This window comes from Anthonomus grandis, chromosome 2 (assembly GCF_022605725.1).
Source record: "Anthonomus grandis grandis chromosome 2, icAntGran1.3, whole genome shotgun sequence".
Lineage (NCBI taxonomy): Eukaryota > Metazoa > Arthropoda > Insecta > Coleoptera > Curculionidae > Anthonomus > Anthonomus grandis.
The window spans coordinates 45,791,761-45,807,552 of record NC_065547.1 but is presented as its reverse complement, the minus strand read 5'-3'; the positions used below and the strand labels follow the sequence as shown (position 1 = coordinate 45,807,552).

At 31.8% G+C, this 15,792-nt stretch overlaps 2 protein-coding genes across 3 annotated transcripts in view; one reads left to right on the top strand and one right to left on the bottom strand.

Annotated features, from left to right (window-relative positions):
- The window catches only part of LOC126733638 (uncharacterized), a 153,133-nt gene extending 146,042 nt beyond the window's left edge, over positions 1-7,091 (bottom strand). The window contains exon 1 of one of the 2 annotated variants that reach the window (XM_050437029.1): positions 6,846-7,091. In XM_050437029.1, the coding sequence (XP_050292986.1) occupies positions 6,846-6,868 (23 nt within the window). In that variant the 5' untranslated portion in view covers positions 6,869-7,091. The remainder of the gene's footprint in view (positions 1-6,845) is intronic. The other variant, XM_050437030.1, reaches the window with a different exon arrangement.
- A 3,436-nt stretch (positions 7,092-10,527) lies between these two features.
- Positions 10,528-12,039, top strand: LOC126750243 (LSM12 homolog A-like). The gene is made up of 4 exons (XM_050459792.1): positions 10,528-10,752; positions 10,933-11,066; positions 11,125-11,370; positions 11,426-12,039. The coding sequence occupies exons 1-4, from the start codon at positions 10,632-10,634 to the stop codon at positions 11,486-11,488; spliced, it is 564 nt and encodes a 187-aa protein (XP_050315749.1). The 5' UTR covers positions 10,528-10,631; the 3' UTR covers positions 11,489-12,039.
- The last annotated feature ends 3,753 nt before the right edge of the window (positions 12,040-15,792 follow it).

The window sequence follows — 15,792 nt, the reverse complement described above, 5'->3', positions numbered from 1 at the left end:
TTTAAATAAGGATGGTGATCCATTATCCACGAATTAACTAAGGAGGAAGCTATATCGCCTGTTGCAGAGGATATACCCAAGCGTCGTTTACAAATCGCCAAAAACGCACACGTCAAACGTCATCGTCGTCAACTTCATTACCGTTATTAAATATATTTTTGTTGGCAACACTGAAAATGTTCAGAGTGACCAACATCAAAAGGACACAACCACTATAAAAATGGCGGCCACCAGGCAGTGGTCATTTTTGGGTATCGTGACCATATGCATTAGCAGTCCAGGTATATTTATTGAGTTCGTGATGCTGGAAGCGTGGCTTGGGGTTGTTTTAATCATGCTACTTTAAATTAATAACTTTTTTTCCTAAAAGTTCTCTTTCAATATCGGGAGTAATATTTGAATTGATTTGCAGCAATTCCAGGTTTCTAGGTAAGGAAATGTGATTTTATTTTTTTACTATTATCTATTTGTATTGTCAATTTTTCGTCTTTAATAAAATCAAATTCAGCTTTTTCACCTTTAAAATGTTTAGTTTTTAACTTGATTACTATTAAAAATTGACTGGCCTCTCATTTTATGTCCCACAATTAACAAATTGATTAAAATTCTCCTGTAAATATCATTTATGTAAGAATATGTATATTTTGAATGGTTCTAATAAACATAGTAATGAAAGATTTTTTTTCAATTTCCTTCAGTCCCCATTACTTCAGACAAACATGAGGAGAGATATGCAATGTCAATTTTAGACTTTGAGCTATAAAATTTAGATATATGAAACTACAGCATGGCTCAATTCTTTGACCTTAGTAAGGCGTTCGACTGTGGCTCACTGTAGAGAATTTGATACCTTTCAGAACATTTTTGATTATTCATTGTCTTTAGTTTTTTTCAAATAAAATTGACAGAACCTTGAACTTCAACTGTTCAAAAGCAGATTTCCTAATTTCTTACGGTACTAACAGTAATAACTGATCATTCTCGAAATCGTCACAATTTGCTTCTGATTGGGCTTCTCATCACCAAGTGATTCAAAAAATCAACATTTTCTGCAGAAGGTTTCTATTTATCATTATCAGCATTCAAACTTTGTAAATTTAACCAGTTTTATAGCAAAAAAAGAGAACCAGCAATAGTGCAGCCCGTGAATCTCCATAAATTCACACCATATTTCCAGACCAATAATAAAATACATAAGATAGTAATTACCAAACATCATGGCGTGAAATAAATCGGTGGAATTCGGTGCTCCATTTTCGAATGACACACATATAATGTAACATACACATCGCCGTTGTAAACAAAATAAATGCATTGGTTTGTTCTTGGTTGGCCGGTGGAGCGGTGGTGAAAGTGTGACAGTTTCACAAGATGTTCTAGGCTAAATATTATTCAACCTCCTTACACAATTATACAACTTTGGGAGAATATTGATTACCACTGGTTGGATAATGGATCAACTGCGTGTACATATAAGTAGTTTCAGCATAGGCATCGTGTATTCGACAAGTCCAAGCAGGCGTGTTTGGAACAAATTTTTTGCAGAAATCTCATTTTCTTATACTAAATTATAGAACTCATGAGTCTCACCAATATTTCTCCTGTTATAGATTCTGAATATCTTTTATTAGGATATGATCTTTAACCTCTTAATAAGATTTTATTCATTCTAGATAGGTCATCCACCAGCATACAAGTAGACTTCAAAAGGTTTATTACATAATATGGGCAGTTTATCCATACCAAAATCCTTGATAAAAATTTTAAGTAAGTGTGGATGTCATTGACGAAGTAGGATCAAGTTTCAACAATTGCTGCAGGGAAAGTATTCGTGCTTTAGCTTATCATTAAAATAAGTATTTTTCTAGGTAATAGCGTCTATACTTATATATAGATGTTAAGAGTATAAAAGAGTATATCCAAAGTATGTTTAGTGTGATTTAGGAGATTCGATTAAATGAAATAAGAGAATAGAAATTTCTTCTTAAAACTTCAAGATTAATAGACTTCCAACGTTGAAGAATTGTTAAATAAGTCATTGCTTCTATTAGCAAGCTTATGTTAACACCTAAAAGTTCATTCTCTAATCAATTGCTAAATGTTAAATGGCAATAAGTTAAATCGTTGATTTATAACACTAAAAGCTAAGATTATATTCGTAAAAGACATTTCTGAAAAATTATTCTTTAAATTAATGGATCTTGCCTGCTGTGTACAATTCAAAAACATCTTGCTGTTTTTTAAATACGTATCTTTATATGCATTCCAAGACATACGAGTATAAGGAACGTATTGAAAACCGTGTCTTTTGCATTAAGTCATTATAATATCATTAATCATATAATAACTGCTTGTCTCATATTCCAGGGATTTCCCCGAGAAATGGTAACTTCATAGAGCCTTTTGATGTTTTCCTACTTAATTGTTTTATTAGGGTAATAGTTTTTAAAACGTTAATAAATTCGTCTTCAGTACATTAAAACTCCATCATAAAATCAGTTTATTGATCTTTTATAAAAAAATACGTTCTATTCATAATTACGGGATTCCTGATATACGATTAAGGTTTTTTTTTAAATTCAAAAATATGAAATATTCCTTTAATTTGATATATTCCAAACGTGTTTTAGATGCGACGTTTTACAAAAATCTCCTACTATTAACACAATAAAAACATGTAACGTTATTGCGTCATAAAGCTCACTAAATACGACTCAAACACATTGGAAATCCCATCATCAATGTTGATTCAGGTTTCTTAAGAATACGCTCTAACCTATTTTTATACAGGTTTATGAATACAAATCACCCTCTTGAGATTCAGGACATGACATGTTATTCTAGTATTTATTGAATATGGTGTACACTATAGGTTACATTTTAATGATGAAAATATTCAAAAACGATAAGAGGACTGGGTTCCCAAATTATTATCAAAAACATCCTATGACTTACTATCAATTAGCATTAAAATGCTTCATGTTTTTGTCAAGTAATTTATCCCATACGGTTACTAATAAGGATACGGAATATTATTAGTAACGATGTTGTAAACATCGAGACACCAGCTGCTTCTACGTCATTTCGGAATGACACAAGTGACACACCTCACGACATTTCGAAGATTAAGCGAGAATCTTCCGGAACAGCATTCTGCCGAATATATAAGGAGCCGTATCATACCGTTACAGATATTCCAACGTTTACATCTCAGAATTATATCTTATTTAATTACTATATTTTTCTCTCTTTTATTGTTCTCTCCAATGTTTTTTTATAGACAACAAATTATGAGTAACGAAATGTTTTCCAAGCACTTCTTATACCAGTGATTCCTGGAATATATCATTAACGTTTTTTAAACTCCATAGATGGGATATTACTAAAATGTTTTCTTTGTTAGATTTTCAAAATGTTGCTTATGACCTTCTATCAAAAGTGTAACAATTATTATTTCATAGCTCTTCAATTCGAGGAATTTCTACGAGAAAATTGATAATAAACCTTAAAATGTTCATAAATCGGTGTAAATTATGAAACTATTAAAAACCATTAGAGGGCTGTGTCCGCTGATAAAAGAAATATTATGCTACATTTTGCTTGTTCCGATTCCTACACATATCCCAAATTATTATCAAAAACATCTTAGGACTTACTATTAATGAGCATTAAAATCCATCAATGTTTTTGTCATGGAATTTACCCAATAAATGTTACTATAATAAGGTTAAAGATGGTTACTAGTAATGATATTGTGAACATCGAGAAACCAACTGATTCTACGTCATTTCGGAATGACACAAGTGACACACCTCACGACATCTCGAAGTTTAAGCGAGAATCTTCCGGAACAGCGTTCTGCCGAGTATATAAGGAGCTGCGTCGCCGATAGTAGTCATTTGTCAGTTTGCAAGCTACGGAATATTGGCGCGAAATTTAAATAGTTGTAAATAAATACAAGAAAAATAAATATCTCTAGTAGTCGTGATTGATCATGTTTTCGTAGTAAAGTAAAAATTTCATAGTAAACTAAATAAATAAGTTGACTATTTTCAATTGTTTTAATTTATACATAACGAACGGGAAAAAAAAACGGTACCATTATGGTTTCTCTAATGTCCCTAGATAGAACATTCCCTCAATATGTTTCCTTTATATTCCCATGGTTTTCTACAAAATATCTTATCCTCTGCTCTACAGACATAGACATTCCAACGTTTATATCTCAGAATCATATCTTACTTGATTACTATAAAAAATGTTAAGATAGAATTTTAATTACAGCTAAAATACACAATTTTTCTCTCCAATGATTTTTTTTTTTTTGATAATAAATTATGAGTAACGAAATGCTTTCCATGCACTTCTTATGCATCGAGAAACCAGCTGATTCTACGTCATTTCGAAATGACACAAGTGGCACACCTCACGACATCTCGAAGTTTAAGCGAGAATCTTCCGGAACAGCGTTCTGCCGAGTATATAAGGAGCCACATCGCCGATAGTAGTCATTTGTCAGTTCGGTGAGGTAAACTCAACTCAAAAATGCTGTATTGTCAATATAAACATAGAAGTTGTAGACAAAGCCAATAGACTGTACATTAAAGGAATAAAAACGAGAAACTAATTTAAAATAAAATAAAATTATATAAAACTTTGAAAAATACTTAAATGCTAATCATTAAAAAATTCACTTAAACTATAGTACGCTTTACTAGCAAGAAATATTTTCGTCCTTGTACGTAGGCTTTTTTTAGTCTTAAGTTGTCTTATTTCTAGTGGAAGTTTATTAAACAGCTTTCTACCTCGGAGAGAGCTACTAACGGAGCTACGGACAAGTTCAAAATGAGGAATGGGTAGCCTCAACAAATAATGAACGGTGGCATGGTGATGGCTTCATTATTTAAACATTTGTCATTTGTATTACATTTAAAATTAAAAATATTTGTTTTGGAAACATTAAATGTCAAAAAATTTGCATCACACCAGTCTTTTATTTTTAATAAATCTGCACGTATATTGGCCTCCATTTGAGAAACATTAGAGTCGTGCCAGAGGATGGTGGTATCATCGGCAAACAATGTAAATTTGCCAGTTACCTGCAGTTGCGACAGATCGTTCACATAAATGAGAAAAAGTAAAGGACCAAGTACTGATCATTGCGGAACACCCATATTTATATTAAGTTCCTTAGAGATACCACCATTAAATTTCACAGCCTGGACACGATTTGATAAGTAGGAACGAAACCACTCAAGGGCAGTTCCTCTGAAACCATAGAGGTCCAGTTTCATCAGCAGCACTCACGCAGTCAAATGCCTTGGACAAGTCACAGAATACCGCTGCTGCAACTTCACCAACATTCATTCGGTTGTACAGGTGCTCTAGAAAGTTAAAGATAGCATAATTTATGCTCACAGACTCACGAAAGCCAAACTGCTAAAGACTCAATAGGCCAAACCTATTTAAAAATGAAACCATCCTCACCTTAACGAGCCTAGATAGAACATTCCTACTATATGTTTCCTTTATATTCCCGTAGTTTTCTACTAAATATCTTATCCTCTGCTCTACAGGCATTCCAACATTTACATTTCAGAATTATATCTGACCTGACTACTATAGGAAATGTTAAGATATGTTTAAGTAATGAAATCAATGTTTTTGTCACGTAATTTACTCTATATGGTTTCTAATAAGGATAAGGAATCTTATTATTGTATAAACACCGAGAGACCAGATGATTCTAAGTCAATGACACAAGTGGCACGCCTCACGACATCTCGAAGGTTAAGCGAGAATCTTGCGGAATAGCGTTCTGCCGAGTATATAAGGAGCCACATCGCCGATAGTAGTCATTTGTCAGTTCGGTGAGGTAAAGTTCGGAACATTGGCGCGAAATTTGAAATAGTTGTAAATAAATACAATAAAAAAAATCTCTATAATATTTTTTTTATAGTAGTCGTAATTCATCATGTCTTCGTAGTAAAATTGAGTAGTAAAGTAGAAATTTCATAGTAAACTAAATAAATAAGTTGACTATTTTCGATTGTTTTAATTTATACATAATGGACGGGAAAGAACAAGACAGTACCATTATGGTTTCTTTAATGTCTCTAGATAGAACATTCTTACAATATGTTTCCTTTATATTTCCGTAGTTTTTTATAAAATATGCTCTGCTACGTTTTTTAGTGTCCATATATGGGACATTCCTAATATGTTTCATTTATTACATCTCCAAAATATTTTGCTTATGACCTTCTACCAAAAGCGTAAAAATTATGTCATGACTCTTAGACCCTGGGGATTTCCACGAGAAAATTGATAATAAACCTTAAAATCTTCATAAATCTGTGCAAAGTATATTGGAAAAACCAACAATTTTAATATATTCCTTAATGAGAAGACGCTCTAACCATTTTTTTGTATATACATAGCTCTCTTGGGATTCACAGTATTTATAAAATATGTTGTTCACTCTTGATTACATGTTAAGTCCTTGATAAGCGGTACCCTAAGTACCCAATTAACATGACTGGAAAATTCCAGTGGTGTTTACATCATGTTATTTTAATTGTTAAAATGTTCCATCTATTATATGGGAAAACAACATGATACAAAAATTTATCAACCATTTTACCTTAAATAGTTAAATCGATCCTCTGTGTGAGCAACAGTGACTCCATTCATTACCTTCAAATTTAAAATTGTTTAAAGATAAAAGCTAAAAAAAATCACACAATGAATCAGCTGTTTTGTCTGAGTCGACGCTTGCAAACAGGAAAAAATCGAATCTCAATACAAAGAAGAATTTAAATCTTAACGACTGGTACCGGACTTACCTACCTCTGGTTCTATAAGACATAACATCAGTAGAAAACGCCGTCCGTTGTCAGAAGACAATAGGCATTCCAGCATGTTATTTTCAATAAAAATTTAGCACCCCAAAAAGTCTTTCGTGATTCTTATCGTCACTATCCCGACATCGAATAAAATTCCGACTACAAAAAAAAATTTCCGCGTGTAAATTTAGTCTGATTGAAGTACCGCCCAGTAGGTACTTCAACACTACTAAACTTTAACTGAAACGGTACGTATGCTGGTACTAAGTTTATACCGATATAGACGGGCATGGCCTCTCGAACCTTTTCTTTGTATACAGAGAAGTGAGAAATGAATGGGTGGTTCTACCAGAAATCAAGCCATGTATTACGGTTATACAGTACTTTGGTATTTATTCATTTTTTTTTCAGCTAATGTCTTTTGATTTTTGTTATTTAATTAATTATTTTACAGAGACAGTTTCCATTTAATTCTTTTAATGATGCAGTCATTAACCTTAATTACTAAGAATATCAATAAGGTAGGAATCACCGAGTGATATATATATGATGAAATGATTTTTAATAAACATGCTATTCCATCGATGTTCGATTTTTCCTGATATCTGGAAGAAAACTAATAATATTGAAATATTTGCATATATAAATTCCTGTACAGAAGCTATTTATTAGTTTCTTAATCTTAGCCTTATGACCATGCAAATTTCTTTACTATGTAAAGGCATTAGTGCTTATCAGCAACTTCAGTTCTCCAGAAACAAATCAACTGTTGGATTTAACAAATGAGTAAGCAAACTGATTCAATTAACATCAACTTTTTATGTCTTGTTCGATTATATCCGACCGAGTCTACAATAGTCTGCAGTTTCCTCAAGAATGTTACAATTCACCTTTTTATTTAAAATATTTGTTAATGATATTGGTAATTGCTCTTTGATTAGTCACTGTGCAGTATTTTCTGATGATTTAACATTTTCGACAACTGAAAGTCATTTTTATCAAGAGCTTTAGAACATCTATTTGATTGGTGTCCCTGTGAAGTCGATTTCTATTAGAGGTTCTAAAATGCTAGTTTTTATTATTAGGAACTGCTGTTTCCTCTCAACTGAAGATATAAGAATAGTATATTGTTCCTGTAAGTATACAGGTTGGCGAATAGAACACTGCACACAGGCATTATAAATGGCAACACCACTTCTCGTTTGCTTTTCCAACAAAAGAAGATTACAATCGTCTTTTGCTCTGTGATGTTATACTGCACTGTTGAGTCTTAAAACGCTATTTTAATTTTTTTAAATATTTATCATTATGGCTGTTTATACCCCTTCCGAAGAAGTTCAATTGATTAAATGGTTTTATGGAGGCAATTTGGCAGTAAAATGCAGGGTTTTATTCTGAGTACATTTTGAAACTAGAACGATTCCTTTTGCTAAAACTATTTCCAATGTCGTGTCAAATTTTGAGATACCTTTTTGCCTCCAAGAATGTAGAACTTTCATACCAAAGCTCAAGAACCACCGCTTGAAAGGGTCCGGGAGATAGAATGGCGGGAATAAATGGTTTGTAGTGCTTTAGTTTTGGATTCAACACGGTCGAGCAGTAGTCTTGTAAAGATACTTGTTATGCACCATAAACTGTGACGAGTATTTCGAAAAAACATGGATACAAATGCTTTAAATATTCCAAAACTCAGCAAGTGTTCCCTAAAGACCAGTGGCGAGGAATGGCATTTTGTGAAATCATGATGGAAAAGGCAAATGAAAATGAAAATTTCTTAGAAAATATTTTGTTTCCAGATGAGTCCTTCTTTCCACATGTATGGTAAATACAATCCTTCCATTGTTCGTTATTGGTCTCAGAAAAACGAGCACAGAAGTCTATTTTCAACAAGATTGCTGTCCTACTTATAATGCGGTCAGAGTGAAATAATGTTTAACAAATAACTTTCCTAACTGGCAATATTAAATGGCCTCCAAGATCTCCCGATTTGTCACCAAAAGAATTTCGTTTGTGGGGTTATCTTTAGAGGAGTTGACAAACAAAATTGTCGAATTTACCACTTCCATTTTACCTCAAACTCTTTTGGAAGTAGCAGCAGCTTTTACGGTAGGCTAACTTTTTATTTAGCTTAAGAAAGAGGTCTTTTTGAGCCTTTCATTTAAAGGTTTATTTGTTAGAAGAATTGGCCTGTTTTTTATAACATTTATATTCTATTTTTATTACAGTTTATATTTTATTCTAATAAAAACAACTCTTTAATTTTTAATATGCAATGCACAACACAAAAAGAAACTGTTAGGAACTTTATATGTGTAGTGATCCATTCGCCAATCTGTATACTCTACTGTATTCATCGAGTACTACTACGAAAGTGTCCAGTATAAGTTAAATTTTTGCTCCAACCAAGTTTTTGATGTTGTATTGTTTTTTTCCTTAACAGTCATACTTCAGGGCCTCTAGTGCTGTCATGTTTCTGGATTATCTGCATCCTTTTTCAGCTTTTTCTGGTTATGTCAGGATGAATCATTTAGTTTATAGAGATTTACTTTTTTCTAAGGTCTAAAAATGGTTCTGACGACATTGTTGAAAACTACTAAAACAAATTTATTGATTTTAGATTCTTTTGAAATCTGATGGGACTCTTCGCTAAAAGGATAATTACTGTTGAAATAGCTTTATACATTTTTACCTCTTGAGTTTACAATTTACAATTTACCCTTGTTGACAATAAAGTTAGTCTATGTTTAGAAACCAACGTGTGCGTTTTATTTTAATAATTACAAATGTTTTTGTAAATACAGCCATTGCGGTGTAATTAATTAATGTTTAAATGGATTAAAAAAACATTTTGTGTACAAACTGTTTAACTGGCAGGCTGTTTTAACTAAATAAAAGTGAAATGGTCATCTGTTACTTACAACTACTTGTTCTTACTTGAGCTGTTAAATAATTACGTCACTATTTGGACTATATTAATTTTTAAGTAATATTAATGCTTTTCTATCACCATTTAAAAGATACACAAGACATCATCTTGTACGATGGCACTTACATCTCCAACAGGTTGATCTTGAGCTTATCTACCGAAAAAGCACACATTACAAAGTCCCTGATTTTTCTATCTTGCTATTACCTGTATTTGTAGATTCTGTTTTTAATATTAATCTTCTTTTGATAATACTATCAAAGCCATTACATGAGTACAAACTTTAAAAACCCACACAACGATTTTGTTATTTTAGGAAACTTTTACATGAACCTAAGTTTATTTACTTTGAAAATTATCTAATATGTATTTCGGGTAATTTCCATAAGACCTCTATCAGAAAAAAGAAGATGGGTGGAAACGTTTATATATTATTTGACGCCCAAAATGCTGTTATAGTATGCAAATGTATGCAATCATCGAAACTTTAATTAAAGGGGACTATGTAAAATAGGAATTATTCATTATGACACCTTTAAGAAAAAAAGTTGATGATGATGGTCGAGAAAAGATGAAACTATGAAAAAATCATTTATCAGCAAATTCATTTTTAAATTTTGAATCTTCGAATTTGGAGTAAGAAAATTCGTATAAAAGTAACGTGCCGATCGACCTTAACTAACTAAACATTGGGCAACATAGCGACTATTTGACACATGTCACCCGGACTGTCACAGTACAAACTGTCAACGGGCAGCATATGTCTGTCGCTTTTGACAGTGACAACTGCAACTTTTAGCTTTTGTTGCTTTTAATTTTTTTTGTAAATTCGATAAAAGTTTTTAATTGTTTAAACTGAAATGGCAGGCGTAAATGATCTGTTTACTTTAGGGAGTGTTGTGTGGTGCAGGACCTGTTATAACACGGAAGTGGAGGGCGAAGTCATGGCCTTCGAACCCCTTAATAAAATGCTGATTTTGAGTATCCTTTTGTTAGTTTATGGCGTGTTTTCAGGTGGAATTTTGACCCTAAAGGGCCCTTTCTAAACCAAGTTACTGGTTATTATAGATATCTCTTATTTTACTAATAATAAGCAGCAACTTTAACATACTTTACACCAATAACATTACTTAGGGAAAGTTTCCTTAATATAAAACCTAGAATGTGCCTCCACAAATGGCGACTCCAAATTAAATGATGTACAGTTTATAAACCTTTCCTTTGTCAGCGAGTTACAAGTTAAAAAAGAAGGAGCCCCTTATTATGATCTACCAAACAACCTAAATTTGCAAAGGGTAAGTAGTTTTTAAGTCTCCCTCCCAGGTTAATAAACTGAGGATATTCTTATAACAGCTAAACACAAGAATAAGAAATCAAGTAGAAGAGAAAAAGAGGATGATCCAAGCCATCTCAGCAAATGTCTCTACTGAAGGACAAACCTTATTTATAGCACTTTCCAAAATGATTGTGGGGCAAGTGCGATGGAGGAACTCTGATATTAGTGTTTGGAATCAAGAAGTGACCATTAGTCCTCCCTATCAATTAGCAAATGTAAGAGGAAATGCAAATAGTCGAGAATTTAAATACATTTTAAAATTGGTAAGTGTATTATGTTATTTTACTAATGTGCAGGTATAAGTAAGGTGTGTTCTAGGTTGAAAAACATTTGCAAGATCTGAGCTTGACCACTCAAGAACAGAGCAGGTCGCCGCAATAATTTTTAGGATATGAAAAATGTAAAAGGTAATTTCACTAAAGGCAAACCAGCCAATGTGTCTTTTTCCCATTTCACTTTCAAATCCTTGAGATGAACTTGTCCGGTTTGCCTTTTTGTATAATTGAACAAAACAGTCCGTGTGAAAATTGGCTTAGAACAAAGGTTCACCATCCATGTCTCTAGGAATTCTCACATGCCTCCTGTTTTATCTATAGATTTTCATTGTTATTCTTTTTTCTGATTTTGAACTAAACTGATTAGCTCAAAAACATTCCATATTATCTTATTTTATTCAGTTTTTGAATGGTTCATACTTTTTTGATCATATCACTGAATTTACATTGTGACCGAAAATGTATAGTTTATGTAATATTGGCCCTTTGTAATTTTAAGTAAATTTTTTTTCTAATTGTTAAGCCTCAATAGTTTTATATAATATATGAATCATTTTAGTTCATCATCATTGGTCATTTTATTGATTTTTGTTAAATAAATTAGGATCTATAGTAAGGTATTTATTTTATACTAAATAAATTGATTTTTTCCCTTTAGCAGTCTTTTTATAGCTCATCTATATTTCATCAATTTTTTTCAGAGTTATTTAACATTGAAAAACTGCTGTACTGTGTTGAGAAGTTCTAAAATTAAGAGACGGTTATAATTATGTTAAAAGATATTAAAGACCTCTTTTAAATAAAATAAAATAGGGCAATTTATCAGTCTTTATTATACAAAATATATGGTATCATCTCCTATTTGACATAGCTAGTTAGTGACCATTAAGTATAATAAGAGAAGTATCAAGTCTCAAAGGGATATAGTAATTCTCAATGACTAGCATTCAATTTTCGTCTATATAAAAGAACACAGCATTTATTATAATTAATAAAAATTTAACATAGACTATTCCTCTCAAATCAACTAAGAACCAAATTCAAATTATTCTGTTTTCCCAGTGTATCTTTAATATTATTAACACATCAAATCTGTACAGCAATCCAGACTCTGAGCTACTGATAAAAATTAATGATAGCAGCGGATTAAAATTACTATTTTGAGGTATACTAGATGTGACATAATATTGACCAGATAAAACTTTGCTGATCCTGACTCTTTACATTGAAGCAGCTAAGGTACTAAAAATATCAGTGATCTGCCAGAGTATCTAGATCGCTGGCGCTTGTTTATTAATATTAAGTAATATATTAAATATAATATATATAATTTAATAATATTAAGTAAAATAAGAGACAACTGTAATCCCAATTACAATTTTTCTCAAATGCTTAATCTGGCCTAGTAACAGTTATTTGTTTATGTCTTAACTCTCTTTTTAAAATATCAAAGGGTTGCATCAATTCCATAAAAATTAAAGATTGTAATATAAAATTATTCAAAGTAATCATCCATTACTCTCAAAGAGACTTAAGTATGACCAAAGGAGGGAAAAAAGTGAACTCAAAGTCCAAGTCTCATAAATCAGCGTCTATTAAAGGTTACGCGTTTCGCCGCATTAGGGCATCATCAGACCTAAATAAAATTATCAAAATTAAATGATCCGAAACAGAACGCTAATTAACAGAAAAGACATACCTATACGCGTAACCTTTAATAGACGCTGATTTATGAGACTTGGACTTTGAGTTTACTTTTTTCCCTCCTTTGGTCTTATAAAATTATGTTCGTACAGGGACATTCATTTAGGACAGCATCACATTCTAACATAATAAAAAACAATTATTGACATGAAATTACTATGTTTAAAAGTATCTAATGATCTCTCCCAATGCATTCTTTCATAGTATAAAAATCAATTGTACCCCATATTTTTTCAATTTATTTTTTAAAATTACCAGCAGACACTTTCAAGGTACATCAATGGACTAAATTTAATATTTCCATGCCAATTCTCCTTAAATTTAATCAGTAGAATAGTGAGATTAATATATATCTAGCAATTTTAAGACAAAATGGTGTGTATACTGTGAAAAGTTAATGATGTTTTTTGACCAATTGCAACTTCAATTTATTTACAATAAAAAGGGATGAAGACAGTAAATTACTTTTGAACACTAACAAGCTCCATGCAATAAAGTGCAAAATACAAATGGTGCAATCAACCTCATTTGACTGATAATTTGTCCAACAATATGAAACAGAATAATTAAGTCATGATTTATAAGCCAAGGAGCAGGTACATTAAATTTAATTTAACTGAAAATACTTGGAAATTGGAGAGACTTTAACAATCTTTAATTAAAGTCAAAATATCTAATCTAGTTAGTATCATTTGTAGTTCTAAGATTTTAAAATGTGATTAAGCAATAGACTGATAATGATTCTCAATGTGAGTTCTATAACACTTTCTTTCAATATTATTTTTATATCCAAATGACTCCAAATTTTTTAGTCATTCCTTTGCTTTCAGTTTTTAAATTGTCAAAGCTTAAGACTAAAGGGTTTCAAATTATCAAATTAAGTCCTGTACAAAGCCTTAGTCAATGTACAAAACACATTCATCATTCTTTTACTTTTAAGTTGCATATTGAATAATAATAGAGGGTAGACTTAATTTAAACTAACATAAAACCTATAAAGATTTAATCAAAAAACATTCAAACAAAACTACAAAAAAAAAGTTAGTTTAATTGAGAGAGTCGTTAAAATATTCCTGCAAGGAATAATATGATTTTGTTAATAATAGTTTCTTTGATATTTTTCCAAATTTCCTCATAGTGTTTGAGATGATTGAATAGTGTTATAAATTATGGACTTTTTCACTCGCTCAGACATCGGTATAGGTAAAGATAGCAAAAAAATCTGTCTTGTTATATTATATGGCTGAATAAAATACAATTTCTCTTTGAACTTTCTGTGAACAAGGCACATAGAATCCTGAATTTCCAGAATTAAAGTGCAATACAATGTTAGGACAGAGTGATTGAGGAACAGCGGTCGAATTTTAGAACAAAACATCGCACGCAGTGCCCGTTTTTGTAATAAGAATATTGAGTGAAACAAGTATTACAAACAAGGCTCTCAGAATGGAATACCACAACGAAGATGTGATTTGATTAGAGAAAAATGTGTCATATGGTCCACTGCCAATTTCAGGTTGAATGATATAATACGACCAGTATAGCAACCAGAAGAGAGTTTTCTGTTCAACTGAATTATGTAGTTTTTTAAATTTTAAGGAATCACCAATGTATGTACAGATCCAGGATCTTTGCAGTACATGAATAGAACAATGTTTTAAGTAAAATCTGTATTGTTATGACGAATTGATAATAAGCTACTTTTTTTGTTGGATATTACGTCACTTATTGTAAAAATCAATTTAGAAAATACCATCTCATACAATCAAATATTGAAAAGTAGAAGAAAATAGGCTTATGTTTAATCTATTGATCTCTAAGCTCGTTTCTTCTTTTCAATATCCTACCTAACTGTAATATGAATATTGAAATTGAAAATGATGAGAAAACCTATTTATTTAATAAAAATACCTAATTTGAATCAACGTTTCGGTAGGTATATCTCTAAATAACTAGGTACAGCAATGTGGCCGTGCTTATCCCGCAGAGAATTGACAATCCTCCATGATTAGTAGAGGCATTTATAATTCTCCCCGAGTAATAAAGAGATTGGGCCCCTCAGAGTAGATCTGTAAATTTGCCTGTATTTATTGAAGTAATTCATAAAGTAAGTATAATGTAAAGATGTCATTTTTGGCTGCAACTTTTATTCACCTTGTGTATAAGATTTCTTTTTCATAAGACCTGAAAGAAAAGCCTTATTATGCTTAAAAGTACCGAGTGGAAGCCTTCCATTGGGTCAGGAAGATATTCTTCCAGTTACACTGATTGCATAGTAGTTCAAACTGGACATATAGTTTCTGCGAGAAAACAATCTGCCATACCTACATTTATCCCTTTTAGAGGGAATACAAGAATCTAAGGCTGCAGAAGCAATGAATGCCTCCTGATCTGAGAGACTTTGCACTAGCTCTTTTACAATGTACAACTGTATGTAGGTCTGACCAAAGATAATCGAGTCTAGAAGAGGAACTAGCAGTAATCCTAGTGGGACTATTAATGTGCAATTTGATAATAAATGAGATAAATAAACAATTTCCGGGAGGTTCAAGGAAATCTACATTAAAGTCGCCTGACAGTACAACTTTCGCATTCATCGAGATGCTGAACAAAATTACTTCCAGGTGATTTAAAAATACTTGAAACCTTGGAGCTGGAGATCTATAAAGACCAACGATATACATATTACTTTTTTTACAAAATATC

What these genes read in the sequence shown, in the direction of transcription:
- LOC126750243 (XM_050459792.1), top strand. Translation starts at nt 10,632, where the DNA reads ATGGCAGGCGTAAATGATCTGTTTACTTTAGGGAGTGTTGTGTGGTGC. An exon ending in ACAACCTAAATTTGCAAAGG is followed by an intron (nt 11,067 to 11,124) that starts GTAAGTAGTTTT and finishes TTCTTATAACAG; the next exon opens with CTAAACACAAGAATAAGAAA. An exon ending in TTAAATACATTTTAAAATTG is followed by an intron (nt 11,371 to 11,425) that starts GTAAGTGTATTA and finishes GGTGTGTTCTAG; the next exon opens with GTTGAAAAACATTTGCAAGA.